At 40.9% G+C, this 18,348-nt stretch overlaps 1 protein-coding gene across 9 annotated transcripts in view; it reads left to right on the forward strand.

Moving 5' to 3' along the window:
* The window catches only part of LOC147025381 (protein FAM234A-like), a 56,652-nt gene that overhangs the window by 1,272 nt on the left and 37,032 nt on the right, over positions 1–18,348 (forward strand). For 6 of the 9 annotated variants that reach the window (XR_015059486.1, XM_085886316.1, XM_085886315.1 and 3 more), the window contains exons 2-3: positions 5,836–6,123; positions 14,669–14,890. Coding sequence is in view for 8 of the 9 variants with exons in the window: in XM_085886311.1 (XP_085742437.1) it covers positions 5,836–6,123; positions 14,669–14,890 (510 nt within the window). In the remaining variant the exon portion in view is untranslated. Of the gene's footprint in view, positions 1–855; positions 1,014–5,835; positions 6,124–14,668; positions 14,891–18,348 lie in introns of all 9 variants that reach the window. The other 3 variants (XM_085886312.1, XM_085886313.1, XM_085886319.1) reach the window with 2 other exon arrangements.

Here is an 18,348-nt window from a genome sequence, read left to right on the forward strand (position 1 = left end):
CGAGTGGCGAGTGCGCATGTGCACGGTAAAGCAATTATGTCAGGCAATAAAGCAAAAGTGGAAATCATTCCAAACAGGAATCTTACTGTGTTTAGCCTAAACTTTAGGGACGTCATGAAGGGCGCAAACAACAGGCACGAAGAATAAATTGAACGTGTTAAATAAGGTGGTGTAAACGACGGTGAGCATCAACGGCGGTTTATTTGCGATTCCATTTTTGTTCGTTTTTTCCTCTACAGCATTTTTAAAGTTTTATTTCATTTCAGTCGCATTATATATATATATATATATATAATATAATATATATATTGGAACAATGGAGAACACAAATTTTCCTCCTTATTTGCACTTCCAAAGACTCACAGTTTAGCAGTACTTGGGCAAATTTTACGCCGTCTTGACCAATCAAATTTGCACACACGCTCTGAGGGCGGAGTAACACCGAAATTCATACAAAATGGCGTTGCCTAGCGATGCATCCGCATAACTAATCTCGTCCAAAATCGGATAGTTTAGTGCATCTTTCTTTGTGTTTAAGTTGTTCTGCGCTCCAGTTAAAGGATTTAAATTCCTGGTTCTTAACGAGTTCCTTTAAGGATCTGCGTGTACTTGTTGTGACAGGTTTGATGACAAACTACAGATGAACGTGTACTTCAGAGAATGGAAGAGTAATTTCTACTATTTGAAAGTTTTAAGGATGCGTACACCTCGTGTTGGCTTTAAAAATGGTCATTTATTTTTGAAGAAACTCAAATGTTTTACTTGGGTATGTCTTGCAGTCGTAACGAGAGGCAAAAGTATGAAACTTGTGTTGAGGGGATATTTATTTTCCAACTCGTCTATGGTGGTTAACAGGTGGCGTAAGCCTGGTGTTGGCTTAGTGGTTGAGGGTGGCGGCTTGGTGTCCGAGGGTCCTGAGTTCAAGCCCCGTTGGCCGCTGAATTAAAACACACCAGGAGGTTAACTCAGCCTGTCATCCTTCCGAGGTCGGCAAAATGAGCACCAGTTTACTGGTAAGGGGGACACTGCATCAGCGGCATAGCCGCGTCCCAACCAATGATGCAACCAGCAGCCACAGGCTGCACTCGATAGAGAGAGAACGGGTGGCGCGGATTTTGATGAAAATATTTTGAACAAAGCCTTTTAATTACCTCCGCCACCGAAGGTGGATGCAGGTTATGTTGTGGCTCTGTAAAGCCGGCACTCCTCTGAGGAAATCGCATCCAACATATGGTGACCCCCAAGACAGTTATCTCATTAGTATTAATTTAGTTAGCCTTTTCTGCATGTTTAGTGGGTAAATGGAACAATATGCGTTGTGTATGGCTTTTGGGGAGGTCTTCAATCCCTTGTGCTTTCATTTCTTTCATTTATTTTATTTTACTTAATTTCACACACACAGCCCTGCCATGCATGCACGTGCGCCAGATCGATGACGTTGCTCACCAAGCTGAGAGGGCAGTGCAACCGAGCGAAGTGAGCAGGGTGGAGCAAGCGTTGCAGGGGTCATTGCCGGGCCATCCCCAGGTCATCGGCACCCAGCTTTTCCGGTGTTCCATTATCATTCAAAGCCAAACATTTACAGACTTCTCATGCATGCACCGTTAAGCTTTCCCTCACGCATCTTTTCTCCATCTGTGCTTCAGCCACTAACAAGCTCAAATGAGCTAAGATCCTCATCCGCTTAATGATGACGTCATAAAAACGAATATGACGACATTGTGATGTATCAGGTTTGCGATAAATTATCTGTGCTAATGCCCGGCTTGATTCCCGCAAACAAAATTCAAACAGCTTGCCTAGTTTCGGAGATCATGGTATAGGCGATTTCCATTAGCGGCTATTATGATGTCAACTTTTTTTTCTAGGAAGAATTTCCAAAATCGGAGATGGTTACAGCCGACGCGTGGGCTTTCTGCATATACATGGCAAGTTTCACAAAGATCCGATGAAAACTCTGAGTTGTGAAACAAAAAAAATGTCAAAAAATAGGAATGACATCATAAAAATTGATATGATGTCATAGTGATGCATCATATGTGCGGTAATTCATCTCTGCTAATGCCCTGTTCGATTCCCACAAACAGAATTCAAAAAGCTTGCCTAGTTTCAGAGATAATTTTTTTCGGCGATTTCCATTAGCGGAGATATTTTGACGTCATAACTTTTTTTCTAGGGGGAATTTTCAAAATCGGAGATGGTTACTGTCTGTGCAGGGTATTTTTACATATACATGCCAAGTTTCAGGAAGATTCGATGAAAACTGTAGGCTGTGAAACAAAAAAGTCCACAAGAAGAAGATGAAGAACAACAACGTGAGTAAGACTTGGAGATCCTCCACGAGGATCTAAAAAAAGCTTTACAAATTCGCACCTTTCACACCTTCCTCTTGCGTCACACTGCACTACATTTTTCACCTCCCACTCCTTCATGGTAAACACCCTAAGTTTTCTTCCCTCCTCCCCCTTCCAAAGCGATTGGGTTGCCTTGGTCCGTTGACCGTACCAGGGACAATGAGGTCGCCTACACCTCAACTACTTCTCTTTCTGGGCTACCTCTAGTGTGTGTGTGTGTGTGTGTGTGTGTGTGTGTGTGTGTGTGTGTGTGTGTGTGTGTGTGTGTGTGTGTGTGTGTGTGTGTGTGTGTGTGTGTGTGTTGGCACCTGTTATGTGTAACAAGTTGAGACTAGTAGTTTATCTCGGGTTAATTCTGCTCTGTGTCCTCTTTCTTTTTGTAAATAATAACTGAATATTTTATTTTGCTGCATCCACAAATTTTCCCAGCTGTACATTTTGTAAATAACCCCTTTTTAATGTGCCACATAATTTTCCTCATCTTGCTTTTAATAAATTGCTTGTTATAAATGTACCCAGCCCGTTTCATATTTTCCTTCATTGGTCCAGCATGGTCTGCACATTAGTTTAGCTGGGAAGTTATACCCCACCGAGTTTGTTCTTATTGGCCAACGCACACTCACTGTAACACTCGGCAGTAATCCGAGTGTGCACTGAGGGCACATGACCCTAATTGACAGGCCATCCACAGGTAAGGTATCACGCGAAGTAGTGTAACTGCTTGGACTGACCGTGCCGTCGGTGTTTGTGGTTGCCTAGAAACCTGCCGGTGTGCTTAGTTATCTGCCCAGTGGCCTCAGCATCGGTCGTTCGAGAGGGACCCGAGCACTTCCCCTCGTGATGAGCTTCGAACCCCAAGTCCGGAAGAATGTTTTCACGTCTGTGAACAAAATATCTCAAAAAGTTACGGATGGATTTGGATGAAATTTGGTGGAGAGCTTTGGTATGTAAGAAAAAATAATTGATTTGATTGGCTACAGAGTCCTAGAGATAAATATGTTCTGGATCACTTGGTCTCTGTGGATAATAAGTGCCCAAGAGGTTGCCCTGGAAGATGCGTTCACTGTCACGATTTTTTTATTGATCGCATGAGAAATATACGAGGTAATCATTGGATTTAATTTGTTTTACTATTGAAACTGTTCATCTTTTTTTTTGGTTCATATTACTTTTATCTTCGGTTCTCAAAATTGTGTCAATAATTGTGAGGGCTATTCTTTACCTTTCAAGTGAAGTCATTACCCCAGGTGACCTCTATGTTGTATGCCCAGACTAGAGAGGAGAGGATGGTTAAAGGTGCGTCAATATAAAGAAAGCTGCATTGGAGTGGACTGGGGGTATAGGCAAGGAGAAATTATGCAGGGGAAAGGGAAATGAATGTTTTTGGTGGGTGAGGTTAGGAGGATTTAAAAAGATTAGGTTAATTTTGCACATGACACAGAAATTATGATTGCCCATAAATGGCCTCTTCATAATGAGGAAAAAGCTGAAAAAGATTCGATAATTAGTCCCCATTATTTAGTCGTTGTGTGTGTGTAGTGTCCAGTGTCCAAACAAAGTCTACACCCCCTTTCAGAATTTTCACCTTTTGTTGCCTTATAGCCTGGAATTACATTATATCAGACCCTTTCCATCTTTATTTACACATCGTAACCCACAACTTCCAAATGAAAAACAAATTCTGCGAATTTCAGAAAATTTATTTAAAATACAAAACTAGAATATCTTGGTTGGATAAGTGTCCACCCCCTTATAATAGCAATTGTAAATTAGCTCAGGTGTAACTAATCACCCTCAAAATCACAAATTAATTTAATTAGCCTCCACCTGTGTTAAATTGTCGTGATTCTGATTATTACAGAATAAAATCGGCTGTTCCTATAGGTTTCCTCTGTTGGATCATACATTTCACAGCAAAGACTCAACCCTGGGACCCAAGGACCTTTCTGATTGAAAAAGTCAGATTCAATGCAGTTTAATTACAGGCATTAAGGCAACAAAAGGTGAAAATTTTGAAAGGGGGTGCAGATGTTCTAAAGGCACTGTATTTATCTTGTCACATCAGCGGTGAAGCCAATGGAAACACTCTGCTTCAGATGTCTGAAGACCTCCACACATAACAAACAATGTTTGAATTAACACTACCTTCAAAATTAAGAAGTTGCGATCTCTCAAGGATTGCCCCATAAACTAGAGCTCGTCGAGCATATAGTCTCGCCACACGCGTTCATTCTGAACAAAATACCATCGTTAATTGAATACGCTGCTATGACAGCCCATATACCCGTATCATCCATTTACCCTCTTATGTCACATAGTTTCTTAGCATCGGCTTTTTATAATGATGACGTTATCGCCGAAGTGGTATTCCAGCCATAACTTGTTGAATTGAAATCTTTATCTGAAAAATCTTTTTCTTTTAGACTTTTCAGATAAAGATTTAAATTCAACCAATTTTGGCTGGAATACCACTTCACGGATGACGTCACCCTATATACTGCACAGCTTGTGGAGAAATCTTGTACCTTGGGTAGTTGATGACATATGCAGAGTTTCAATTTTTTTCGTTCAGCAGTTTGGGGAAAAAAATGATGTCAATTTTTCCCTTTAATCCAATATGGCTGCAATACCATTTGGCCTATGTAATGATGTCAGAGTTAGCAATAACATATTCTCCATTCGAGAGTCCCTCCTATTTTTAAAGTTTTGCATCGATCGGACAAGCGGTTGCAAAGAAAGCCATTTTTAAATTAAAAATATATCGACTTGGACACGCACACAGACAGACAGACAGACAGACAGACAGACAGACAGGCACACATCCTGTTAGTTTCATCCTGTTCATGTGTTTTTTCGTGATTAGAGTGGACCAAAAAGTTTTGGCATATCTCTGTTATTGCTGAATGTTTGTAGAAGTTTTGCACCATAAAATGTCTATATATGTGCATACGTGTGTGGATATTATATTATTATTTTTGCCAATTAATTTTTGATGGAGAATATTTATCTCATAAGCATACTTGCTCCTGGAAATAAAATAAATAAACAGGCTATACAATGGTGCTTCTCACATTGAAATTTTTCATTTCTTGTCACTCAAGATCGGGTGGAGGGATAAACGTGTAAAATTGACCTTCATCCTGCTGATGTTCTCGCTCTTCAAGTTTTCTTGTACCACGATATCTGTGTACCCTCATTCTGATTCAACACCTTGTCTCATTTTGACACCACTGTTGTCCCATCTCAATTCAAGTTGCCACCGTGGCATTATCTTTCTGCAGGGGTGAACAATTCTTCGGAGCATCGTGTGCCTTTTGCACAAACATAATTTCCCTTTTTTGGGATTGGATTCTACTTACTTGAATGCGTTGCCACTATATGCATAATCGGTCACAATGATGATTGTCACAATGGCAGTGATCTTGAACGGCATATTACCAAAAGCGCAACAGTTCACAATGATAATTGAATGTACCTGCAGGTAAAATTCCCAGACACTTTGGAGATTACGACCCTCTAGGCCAAGTGGGCAGTGAAAGCAGTGAGGAAGGGGTACAAGAGGAAGAAGACAAAAACAATTGGAGGTTGGCAAGAGAAGCTGATGGTACAGTCGGAATACGAGCATCATCTGCATGGGGAAACAGTTTCTCCCGGTATCCAGTGACACCATCGGATTGTTTGATTGACCTCTCTGCCGACATGGATGTTGGAGACAATAAAGTCGAGCTTCTCACTCTGCAGAAACACCATATGTCACCTGAACTTACCGGTAGGTAATAATCCTTTGTGTTCTGTTTGGCATTACCATCTAAGTACGCAAGATTATGATGCTGTAATCTAAAGGTTGAAATCCAGCGAATGAAATTTGGATGCATCGGACCATCCCTATGGCAGCAGTTCTTTGCCAATGATATTAAGTGCCAATGTGTGAATGATATATTCAGGGCTTACACGTTGGTATTTAAAACATTGCATAATGTAAGTGTTAATGTATTGGCATCTTGATTATTTTTCAGCAATAATAGATGTTCGAGATGTTCCAATGCACCCCAGTTTTCCTTCCCCACTGTGAAGACTTGTCTGCTGTCCTTATTTTTTGTCTCTCCCCCAAAGGGGTTGCAAGACGTGCGTGTGTGCATGGGCGTCTATGTATTTTTTGCCTAAAAATTTTTTTCTCCACAACCGCTTGCCCGATCAATGCAAAACTTTAAACATAGGAGGGACTCCCCATGGAGACTATTTTATTGATAACTCTGATGTCACAGGTCATATGTGTAGTAGCCATACTGGATTAAAGGAAAAATTTGGACATCTCCGAAACCGCTCAACAAAAAAAAATGAAACTGGGCATATGTCATCGACTCCTCATGGGGTATATCGGGTGATAACGATGACATCATAGTTGAAGTGGTAGTTCAGCCATAATTGGTTGAATTGAAATCCTTATCCGAAAAATCTGAAACTTCATATATCTGATCTACGACCCGATATGAGTGAGGAATTACAGAATGACGTAATCGGTCATGTGGTCTGGTGTCTATATTGGATTGAAAATGAAAACATTAAAAATCTTCTACAGAACCGCTTAACAGATTGATACGAAACTTCATACATATGATTGCCGTGCTCTGGGGAATACCGTTTGAAAGTTTTTTTTTTTTCATATTCATCTTCATTGACACAATTTAGCCTTAATGTGCACAAAAGTGGTTGTGAAGTATCCTAATAATCGATCAATAATCTTGCGTATAGCAGCTTGGCTGCTGGATAGCTATCATTTTGTTGGGGCACGACTATACCGCTAATGCTGTGCCCCTATACCAGTACACTGGTACTCGTTTTGCCGACCTCAGAATGACAGGCTGAGTCAACCCCACCTGGTGTTAATTCACTGGAAAATGGGGCTCAAACTCAGGACCCTGAGATCCCAAGCCAGCCACCCTAACCACCAAGCCAACACCAGGCTTAATAATCAATAAAGCTATGGATAATGGCAATGTATGTGACATAATAGGGTACGTGGATGATGTGGGTATTTGGGCCATAATGGTAGTTTGTTGAGTTAACGATGGTATTCCTGTTCAGAGCATGCGTGGCGAGGCTATGTGCTCTACCGAGTCCCGTTGTAGTTGTAAAAGCATACGACATGACGTCTCGTAATGTTTTTCTCTCACACGTAATATGTGCAAGTTCTTCTCAGCATTAGGTAGGTGTGTGCATAGGTAGCTCAGACTGTACACATGGACTTCACTTGATGGGAAACATTTGAAATCGGATTGACTGCATTCTAATCAACAGAAGATTGAGAACTGTTGTGGAATCTGCCATTACTCTGCCTGGCACAGACTAGGCCAGATCATGAACTCCTTGTGGAAAAGCTACGAGCCAAGTTAAGAAATGTGGGGGGGAAAAAAAACTCCGACCAGATATTACCTTGAAAGACTTCTCCAACAAATATGCAATAAATGTAAAAAATAAAAAAAATTAAAAAAAAACTTTTGCAGAATGCTGGATGAATTGGGGGGAAGAGGTTGAAGATGTGAAATAAGAGCCCAAAAACATCATCCCCAAAACAAGCAGAAAGAAGAAGGCTAAATGGCTGTCAGGGGCAATAAATATTGCAGACAGAAAAACAGAGATGAAAACCAAATGCATATCAAGAGAGGACATTAAGCGGCCAAATGCCGACCTCCAACGACAAAATAGGAAAGGCAAAGATAAATATTTCAGAAGCAGGCATAGTGATAAACAATGATAACAGAGTGGGAAAAACGAGATCTTTTTATAAGTTTAGAGAGATCACAGGAAACTTTACGTCGATGATTGGGTTCCTTAAGAGTACAATCGGAAAATAATTAACAGAAGAAACACTAGAGGGAGAGCACTCGGGAGAGTGCAAAACCTCTGCCGCCAATACTGCTGGGTCACTCAAGTGAACCTTGTATGTTATTCATTAAATATGATGTCAACAGTGCTGAGAGTTATAGTTCTTTTCTCCAACATTTTTTTTTGGGGGGGGGGGGGTGGGTTGGAAATCACTTAAAACATGTAAAAATGAAAAAAAAAAAATCGAAATTTTGTTGAAAAAAAGTTGCAAAAATTTTTTTTGGGGGGGTTGGAAATCCCTTAAAACATGTAGAAATGCAAAAAAAGAATTTTTTTTTTTTTTTGGGGTTGGTGTAAATTTTTTTGGGGGTTGGAAATCACTTAAAACATGTAAAAATGCAAAAAAAATTTTTCTCGAACAATTTTTTTGAGGGGGTTGGAAATCACTTAAAATATGTAGAAATGCAAAAAAAAAAAAAATTTTTTCTCTAACTTTTTGGGGGGGGGTGGAAATCACTTAAAACATGTAGAAATGCAAAAATAAAATTTCTCTGACAATTTTTTGGGGGGGGTTGGAAATCACTTAAAACATGTAGAAATGCAAAAAAAAAATTCTCTTTTTTGGGGGGGAGGGGGTTGGAAATCACTTAAAACATGTAGAAATGCAAAAAAAAAAATTTTTTTTTCTCTAAATTTTTTTTGGGGGGGGAGACCAAGTCCAAAATTTAATGGCATGATCCTTGGACCATACCTAACCCCCCCACCAAGTTTCATCGAAATCCGTCGAGGAGTTTTTCCGTAATACTGTTCACAGACAAACAAACAAACAAACAGAAAGGGGTGAAAACAGTAACCTCCATCCATCTTCGAAGATGGCGGAGGTTAACAAGTGAAAGAAAGATGTAAGGCTTACACCGAAACTCTATACAAATGAGATGCCAATATGATGGCAACCTTTGAAGAAAGAGAATATGAGGAAGAACCAATAGTGATAGAATGTGAGGAACGTAGAGCCAGCATGCTCTGAAGAGGAGCTGGTTCGAGAGATCAAATCATACATCTGAGATCTATGGATCATGGAAAAAGCAAGGGAATATCAAAGGAAGGTGAATCTCTGTTTTGTAGATTATAGCAAAGCTTTCGATTTTGTTGGTTGTGGATTATGCTGAGAGATTATGGGTATGCCGGAGCATCTGATATTTCTCAGCCTGTACAAAAACAACAAGCTGCAGTAAGAACAGTATGGAGATATAGAATGTTTCGGAATGGAAAAGGGGTTGAACAGAGGCTCATTCTCTTCCCTTACTTATTCAATCTGTATTGTGAGGAAATCTAACTTTGATTACATAGAGTTGGAATTGGATGAAGATGCATCAACAATCTAAGGTGTGCTGATGATACTACTCTGTTGGCAGAAAGTAAATAGGAATTGATGGAATTGATGAAATTGCTGCAGGCAGCCTAAAATCTGATCTTTGTTTAAACCAAAAAAAAAAGATTAAAATCTTGTCGCATGAGAACATTGTCACGTTCAAATTTGGTGATGATCAGGTGGAAGTGATGGAAAGTTTCATCTTCCTGGGTTCTCATATTGAAGTGAGTGGAAAATTATGGAGGAGGAGAAAAATTAATGGACTGTTAGCATTGGTGAGAAAAATGCAGTGTTAGGATTGATAAAGATCTGTAAAGGCAAAGATGTAACAATACCAACCAAGAAGAGGCTGGTGAATGTTCTGGTATTTCCAGTTGCAATATATGGATGTGAGTCATGGATGGTGGAGAAGAGAGAAAGGAAGGAGATTGACAATTTTGAAATGTGGTTCTGGAGACGAATGTTAAAAATTCCTTGGACTGCATAAGGAACAAACAAATCAGTTGACGAAATTTGACTGACATTTACAGCTGTAACCAACTGTCGAGAGCTGCGAGGAGCTGTAACCAATGGGGAGGAGCTATCAGGAGCTGTAATCAACGGTCAGGAGCTGGACTACTAAAACGGAAACTGTGTCATACTTTAGATACACCATGCATGCAAACGTCTGCGGAAGTCAACCATGTTGGGTATGGTTGAGGGAAAAAGAGGAAGAGACCAAGCTGGCTATGCCACAGCTTTGGGAGGCACGGCATGATGGGCATGTTTGGAGAAATCTGATCATGAATGTCACCAGTAGTCTGCAACGACTTGACAAAACTCGATAAATATATATGTATCTTGTCATGCGAGATGGAGCGTTGACATGGAACGACCTGAGCCAGAGGTCTGATGAAGGCCCCTGCGAATGCCAAAACGGTGTTTAAAGTACTGTGTTCAATTAATACGACATCTCCCCAAGGATTACCTAAATCAGTGCTTCTCAAACTATCTGATGTGGTGGACCAGCAGGTTTTTTTTTTTCCAATGTGCCAGGGACCGGTACCATATTATTTATGCCATATTACTATTTGTTTATGATCCGAGAAAATATTGTTTGAACATCCGTAGTAATATTAATTTATACCGGAAAAATATAAAAATATAATGAATATAATAAAAGTTGACATTTTTTAATATATATTTTGTAAACGAATAATACAGTATTACAATATATAAAAATCAAACTAGCAAAGCCTTCAAACATAGTTATTATAAACATATGTATACCGGTATATAAGTAATAAAATGAAAAATTGTAATGAATAAGGTAGGTTGAAAAAATTGTATATTTTAGTTATCTTAAACTCCAATGAATTAAGACATTGAAAGGAAATAGGTGACATTACATTGAAGACAGCTTTGAAAATGTCGTAATGTTAAAATATGAAATTTATGATATTGGCATGTTAAATCCTTAACTTTTACTAACGTGAAAGGTGAGCCTGCTTCTTCTTTGTCAGCTTATCCAATCGTGGTTCAATTGAGGACAGTGCCACGCACAATGGAGAATGAATATCCACACTATTCCTGTACTTTGTCTTAATGATGCTCATGGTTGAGAAGCCAGTCTTGCAGAGGTAGGTTGAAGGAAATGGGAGAAGAGTTTTCAGAGCAATTTCAGTAAGCTCAGGATATTCTGCTTTCACTTTTATCCAAAAAGAAGCAAGTGCTGTTGTAGTTTCGAAACTCCTCTTCAATCCTTCGTCAGCAGACAGCTCCAACAATTTATCCTCCATAGTGACACCTAAGTCATCTCTCAATGGCATAAACGGATTTCGGATCCATTCATTCCCTTTCCGTGGATCTTCTTCCCATTCTGGAAAGTAATGCTGAAAACGTTCTGCCAAATTTGTCAAGTGTTCTCTGGTGATATTTCGTAGAGATGTAACATTAAGGTCTTCTCCTGCATCAGCGATGACTGCCACTAATTGGTGAAACATGTCATAACAATCTCTTGACACTCGACTCTTCCATGCTTCTAGCTTTTGTTTTTGTCCGTCGATCTTGTCTGCCATTGTAAAACACGAAGCCATCCTTCCCTGCGTAGAGGTGTTGAGATCATTAAAGATGACAAAGATATCAGCCGTGATGGGGGAGGGGATATAAGGATTTATTACCCTAACTAAAAATCATCGCAACGCACCCCAGTGTCTTCCCACTAAACACAAGGAAGGGATCTGTCTACACATATATTTAACGGCGTAACTGACTTTGGGACAACTGTATGTTTGGATGCTTACGGTTCCTAGAACCGTAACACATGAATAACTTAACTACTGTTGGTATTAGGAGTTTGTTTTAAGCAGTTTTTAGATAATGTAAAGAAACAATAAGAAAATTTTAAAACTTTCATGACAACTGCAAATTATAATTACACCCATTTTGGCAAAACAAAAGAGCACCATATGGCAACTCCGCTGAAATTCACATTATATTACCTTTACTTTCGGTTCTGGTATAACTTCCAACGTTGACAGATTTCTCTCTCTCGTATTTTGAATTTGTCGGCTTAAATATATTATTTTTCAAGATTTTATACATTTTCATTTTATACATCACATGTTCTATATTATGATAATGTGAAACTGGTAACTCGCCGCGGACCGGCAGTCGATGACTCGCGTACCGGCACCGGTCCGCGTACCACCACTTTGAGTAGCACTGACCTAAATGAAGCCAAACTTGGCGGTGAAACGCAGGTGAAAGGTTAAAAAGTGGGAAAATGCTTCTTAAAATAAAAAGGGGTTTATTCTCAGTTGTTGTTTTCATGTGCAGCCTGTGGTTGCTGGTTGTATCATTTTCTGGAAGTTTGGCTGTGCAGTTGATGCAGTGCCCCTATTACCAGTAAGTTGGTACTCGTTTTTCCAACTTCGGAAGGATGGCAGGCTGAGTAAACCCACCTGGTGTTATTTCAATGGAATGACAGGGGCTCAAACTCAAGACCCTCAGATCTTAAGCCCTCCACCTTTACCATCAAGCCCAAACCAGGGTATTTTCAAAGTACTCAAGGAAAAGGGAGGATAGGACAAGCAATAAATAACAGCACAGATCTGGTAGTTGACAGACAGCTCAGGATGATGGGGAATTTCAATCTTGTGCACAAAAGAGATAAGCCCTAACCCCAACTGTTGATGCCAAATACCAGACTCTCACAAGGAGCAAAGGGGCAGCCGAGGGCTTGTGGCACGCACGAGCTGATTGTGGCTTGGAGGTCAGTGCAAGATGATGTGGCACAGAGCGACGTGGAGATGAGGAGCAATTGAGATGAGGGAGGCGGCCAAGCAGAGAGAAAGGGATGAGAAAGATATTACCTCTTCAAGGATAAAGGCTCACCTGCCGTGTGCAAACTCTGGAACCACCTCATGCACAGCATATTTCTATCATTGACCAGCCACTGGTGTGGGAGTTGCCATCTTCCGGGCCGCCTCGACACGTGGGATGGCCCCAATAAAAAGTCTTCTGTTCCTCTCTATGGCTCTAAAGCAGACTTCACCACCATGATTTTGGGTGCTCTGACCAAACAGCCGATGCACTGTGCCTTTTACAGCGCAAAGGGCTTTCCACGTGCCTTTAGCGCCCGCAAGTCCTCCACTGTGGCCTCGCCTGTTTTTCAGGAGGTTTTACACAACACGACCTCACTCTACTGCTCCAAAGTTTAAACTCATTGCCTCCTTCGTGCACGTTTAACAAGATGAATTATCTCTCCACATATATCTCATACAAGAGGCCACTCACTTTGTTTGGCTGAAATTTTGGATGAAGAAGGTTCTTGAATGTTCTCGCTGCCTTGATGACACCTTCTCTGTGCTGTTTTGATGGATATTCTTTCATTGAGAGATAGGGCTAAACTGACTTATATCACGATATCTCAAAAAGGTGTGTGTGTGTGTGTGTGTGTGTGTGTGTGTGTGTGTGTGTGTGTGTGTGTGTGTGTGTGTGTGTGTGTGTGTGTGTGTGTGTGTGTGTGTGTGTGTGTGTGTGAGAGATAAAGACGAATTGATTTGATTTTGGTGAAGATCCGAATCCAGTTTCAGATACGAGAATTAAAAAAAAAAAGTGATTCCTCACCATTGATAGATGGGGCCAAAAATGATATGTAGCACGATGTCTCAAAAATGTATTGGGGTCTGATATGTTCTCGTGGATCATGCATAGTGGAGTGACTACCGACTGCCCTTCTAGTTGTATCTGTACTCCACTGTATGATCTAAATTGCATCCAAAATGTCAATTTGTAGTCATGATTAATAATCTATATTTTATTGAAATAATTTTTGAAAAGCCATTACTGAACATCCCTCCTGTTTTTCCATAAAGCATTACTTAAACTCTTACTGCTACCATTTAGAAGGTCCCAATTATTCCCACCTCCTTGTGGCATCGTCGGAAAAAAGCCTTTTTTCAAGTCTTTTCGGAACCGGCAAGGCAGGCCTGATATTCGACTGACGGTGGCAGTAATTTGGCCAGGGTGCCAGTGATAATTCGCCTACTCTTCTCAGAAAGCTTATGATCTTTAACGTCCACCAACTAATGGTCACAGACAGGTCCACCAACTTAAAGTCCATCGGAGGGACGGCAAACTTTGTGATGCAACATACTGTCTGCTGAACACCAATTTGAATGTGTGTAGTCGTGTCGAAAAATAAATCCAAGCCGGCCATCTGAAAAGCAAGTGTGTTATCCTGTACATCTGCAGCTTGGTGTCAGACCTAAGTGTTGTTTAATATGCTGCTTTTCTAAAACGATTTTTTTTTTTTTTTTTTTAACATTCTCACTTCATTTCCATTTGATGCATTTGTGTTTGCATGCTTCACCAAGCCGGACAGATTTGTATTGTAATAGTGTGTGAAACAGTTATGGATTTGTCAAGTGCTAAAAACATATTGTGCACAATCTATCTGTAAGCATTTTGATTCTGATTTTATGTTGTTTTTCTTTTTAAGCCAGTCTGGTCTTTTTTGTTTGTTTGTTTTTTTTAACCTTTATATTTGAGTATATTTCCCAGTCCTATTTGGCTGCCCTGTAGGACATAGTGATAGTGGTGGTTCTTTTCCCCTCCCTCCCCCCGACCATAGATGGCACTGCACGTCTGCAGGCGCCGGACAGTGACACGGAACTACAAACGCCTCTCAGGGCGCAACCGATTGTCGCGAAGCCGTTGGAGACTTGGCGGATGGTCGCCTTCGTGCTGTCCCTCATCCTTTGCATTTTATGCACCATGAGCTTTGCCTTCCTCATACCTTGCCCGGGACACCAAAGCCGTCGTGCACACTGGAACATCTCGTTCCCTGATGCCTGTATGTTCTTGGACATTTATACTTCCCTTTTTGATTGTGACTACCCTTGATTTAAGGATTTTGGCAGAAGTTAAATCAGCCTTTTGGTGATTAATGATGATACCCAAGCCTTAATGGCCATTGTTTTTCGCAGCAGAGGCACAGAGCAGAAATTTGCAATCTCGCATGTGCCAACATTTGCTGGCAGGATCGAGGTTTGTGCGCTCACCTCTGAGCTGTCTAGCTTGGGGTTTGAATCCTGACCCAGCTGTAAACTGTCATCCTGGTGTTTCTTAAGCCGGCGATTAATCAGTGTTTGTGCCATCCCTCGGATGGACGTTAAACTGGGTGTCCCGTCTGCCTGCATTAGTTGCTGGACGTTGAAGATCTCACGGTGTCTTTCGCAAAGAGTTGGCAAGCTATCATCTGCACCTTGAATACATTACAAACTCCTACTCTAACCTACAGGGGGGCAGTTCATCAGTAGCATAGGTATGCCCACAGGAGTGATGCAACCCTGCAGCTATGTGCAGCATACAAAATGATTATTATCACTGGCACACGATGTCGTACTCTTTTTCAAAAGGCTCCTTTATTAATGGTCCTTGATATTCACAAGCGAGTTATAGAAGATGTGGCAGTGAATGTAATGGCCTGTCCCAACATGCCATACTTGGGAAGCACTTGAAGGACAGTTTATCGTCAGTAGAGATCCATCGGGAATGGAACCCCGACTCGAGAACTTGAAGTTGAGTTAACTACATTTGACCTATACCAGCAGCGTCAGTTATATTTGATAAAGGTTTTGATGAGGGTCCTTCCTTGGTTGTATATGTTTTTGCACTTCGTGTTGTAGACGTGTGTTTAGTGTTGTTGTGATTGCTTAACTATAAGAGATGCCAGTTGTTGTATCACAGCATCTTGTTTGCAAGTTTATACATACATACATTCTTGATGTGACAAGTTGTGCAAGAAATCTCTCTCCATGCCTTTCCTTTGTTTATATTCAAAATAAGTATCAGCTGATGGTCATGCGATGTACAATGCAAAAACAGATGGTTATATGCAGCACCAACGAGGTTGGGGACAATAATCTTTTCTCTGTTTGGACAGCACTTGATTGTTACAGGTGTGTATGTCTTTTCAAGGTGTTGATTTTGTATACAAGGTCTTGGCTCATGGAAGAGCAGGAAGGTGACATGACAGAACGAAGAAACAACAGGTGGATGTAACAAATCAGTACAGGGTTAAATGATGAAAAAAAAACAGAGTATGATGGGAGGAACATGCAACGTAGTAACCTGTAAAGTAAATGAGCTTGAATGGGATTAGATAAGATCATGGCATCAGATGGTTTCACTCTGCCATCTTAAAGCCCTGGAGGGTAGAGTGGAGTTGTCCAGCCTCAGCAACGCAGTTGCACAAGTGAGAGAAAAGGGCAACGAAGGAGTGCAAGTGTGAAGTCAGTCTGGATTTTGGGAGTTTACCAAGAAAGGGGGTTACTGGAAAGAATGCATGCATCCTTGAGCAACTGGGAAGGGCTCAGAGGGTAGAAAGAGCAGAGGGAGCAAGACTGGAACAGAGGCAATAATATAGAAATAAAACCACAGGCCATGGATTTGTTACTTGTTTGTGATGGCAGAGCAGCAGGCTTTGGTTCTCCTTTGTTGTCGTGTGTGATCAATCCTTTTTGGTCAAAAACATCGGGTCTTTTTAAGTGTGAAAAAGTGTACCAAATTGTGACTGCTTATACAATGTCACAAAAAAAAACAAAATTATGAATTCATGACGCATTGAAACATTTAAACTTGTCACGCCCTCAAGGAGATGGCCATATTTCAGTGTGGCTGCTTCATTGTACCCTTAACGTATTGCTTTGTCAAATGTAAGTGTCATGAACCAGATGTGAGTTAGTCTCTCACAAACTCGAAAAGTTGCATTCAAAATAAGCAATGCTTGCTCTCATGCCGCTGCTTCATTCTTACGCAGCACAATGCTGCGGAGTAGCATCATTGGCCGAAGGCACGGTTGTGCTGCTGGTACAGTGACCTCTGTAGGTCAGAGCAGGAATTTGGAATTTGGCCATGGTGCTGGCGATAGCTCGCCTACTGTTAGCTAAGGACACCATGGGAACTTTAACGTCCACCACCAAATGCAGGCAGGTGGGACGCCCGTTTAACGTCCATCTGAGGGATGGCACACACACACACTGATGAATAACCCTGACCGTAAAACACCGGAATGACAGTTTATAGCTGGGTTGGGAATTGATCCCAGGCTAGACAGCTTCGAGGTTAGTGTGCGTACCTCTAGGTCATCCTGTCAGCCTCGTTGCTTGCCTCAAACACTATGCCTTCTTCATTCGGCGTTTTGCTGTATCTGAAACAGCGTTGGAGAGTTCATCTTATTAACATAAAAAAAGGAAAAGGAACGACATGGTAATTATGGGGGAACAAGGTGATAAAACGATTAACGACCTTTGAGGGCGAGTCAAAAAGCTTTTCCCTTTTAATAAAATTTAACAACCAACAACATTTCTGTTTCATTGGCATCAGCAAACTCACCCACTGCTGGGAAAACCAGAGTGGTGTCGAAAGCCACCCAATGCTCGCCTGTTTATACATTGATCGTTTTTAAAAGACTTGTCTAATAATATTTTTATATAAAGCATTGCAGTGAAGTCTGATCCAAATAGTTTTAAAGCAATATATGTATTTGTATATTGTAATCAGTAAAAAATAGTGTGGAAGATAAAAACACGAGAAAGGAAATAACTTGCACCAAAAACTTTAACATTTTCACGTTCACGCTCATGCCGGGGGTATCGCTATAGCTCTCTGTTCTTCGAACAGGCGAACTAAAAAGTGACACTGGCAGGGAACTTCAGAGAAGAGTATGAACCTCTCATCTTTGCCGTGTTTAACTATTGGAGGACTTTCACTCCTTTACAGGTGGTGAGAGGAGTGGTGTGTGTGTGTGTGTGTGTGTGTGTGTGTGTGTGTGTGTGTGTGTGTGTGTGTGTGTGTGTGTGTGTGTGTGTGTGTGTGTGTGTGTGTGTGTGTGTGTGTGTGTGTGTGGAGGTCGGGTGTAAAATTTTTTTACTCTCCCCTTTTTCTGTTATTGTTTTGTCCAATGCAAATCTCGACTCTTGCATTTAATATAATTTCATAACACATATTTGCTGATGACTATATCCTCTGCCATGACATCCCTCATCCTTCATACAGGCAAGCTGCAGCCTCCTCCGTTTCTTCAAAATCACAAGCTGGTCAAACACTTGGAACATGTCTTTCAATCCTGACAAATCTCACACTCTCACGGTCTCTCTCTGAAAAGACCATCTGGCAAATCCCGCTATCTACTTTCTTGACAATCCTTTTGAAGAAGTTCAGTCATTAATACTCCTGGGTCTCACTATCAATCATGATCTTGCTTGGGCAAACCACATTTCAGAATTGGTCTCCAAAGGCAGTCACCAG

This window comes from Eptatretus burgeri, chromosome 6 (assembly GCF_056783735.1).
Source record: "Eptatretus burgeri isolate ZD-2024b chromosome 6, Ebu_testis_v1, whole genome shotgun sequence".
NCBI classification, from domain to species: Eukaryota; Metazoa; Chordata; class Myxini; order Myxiniformes; family Myxinidae; genus Eptatretus; species Eptatretus burgeri.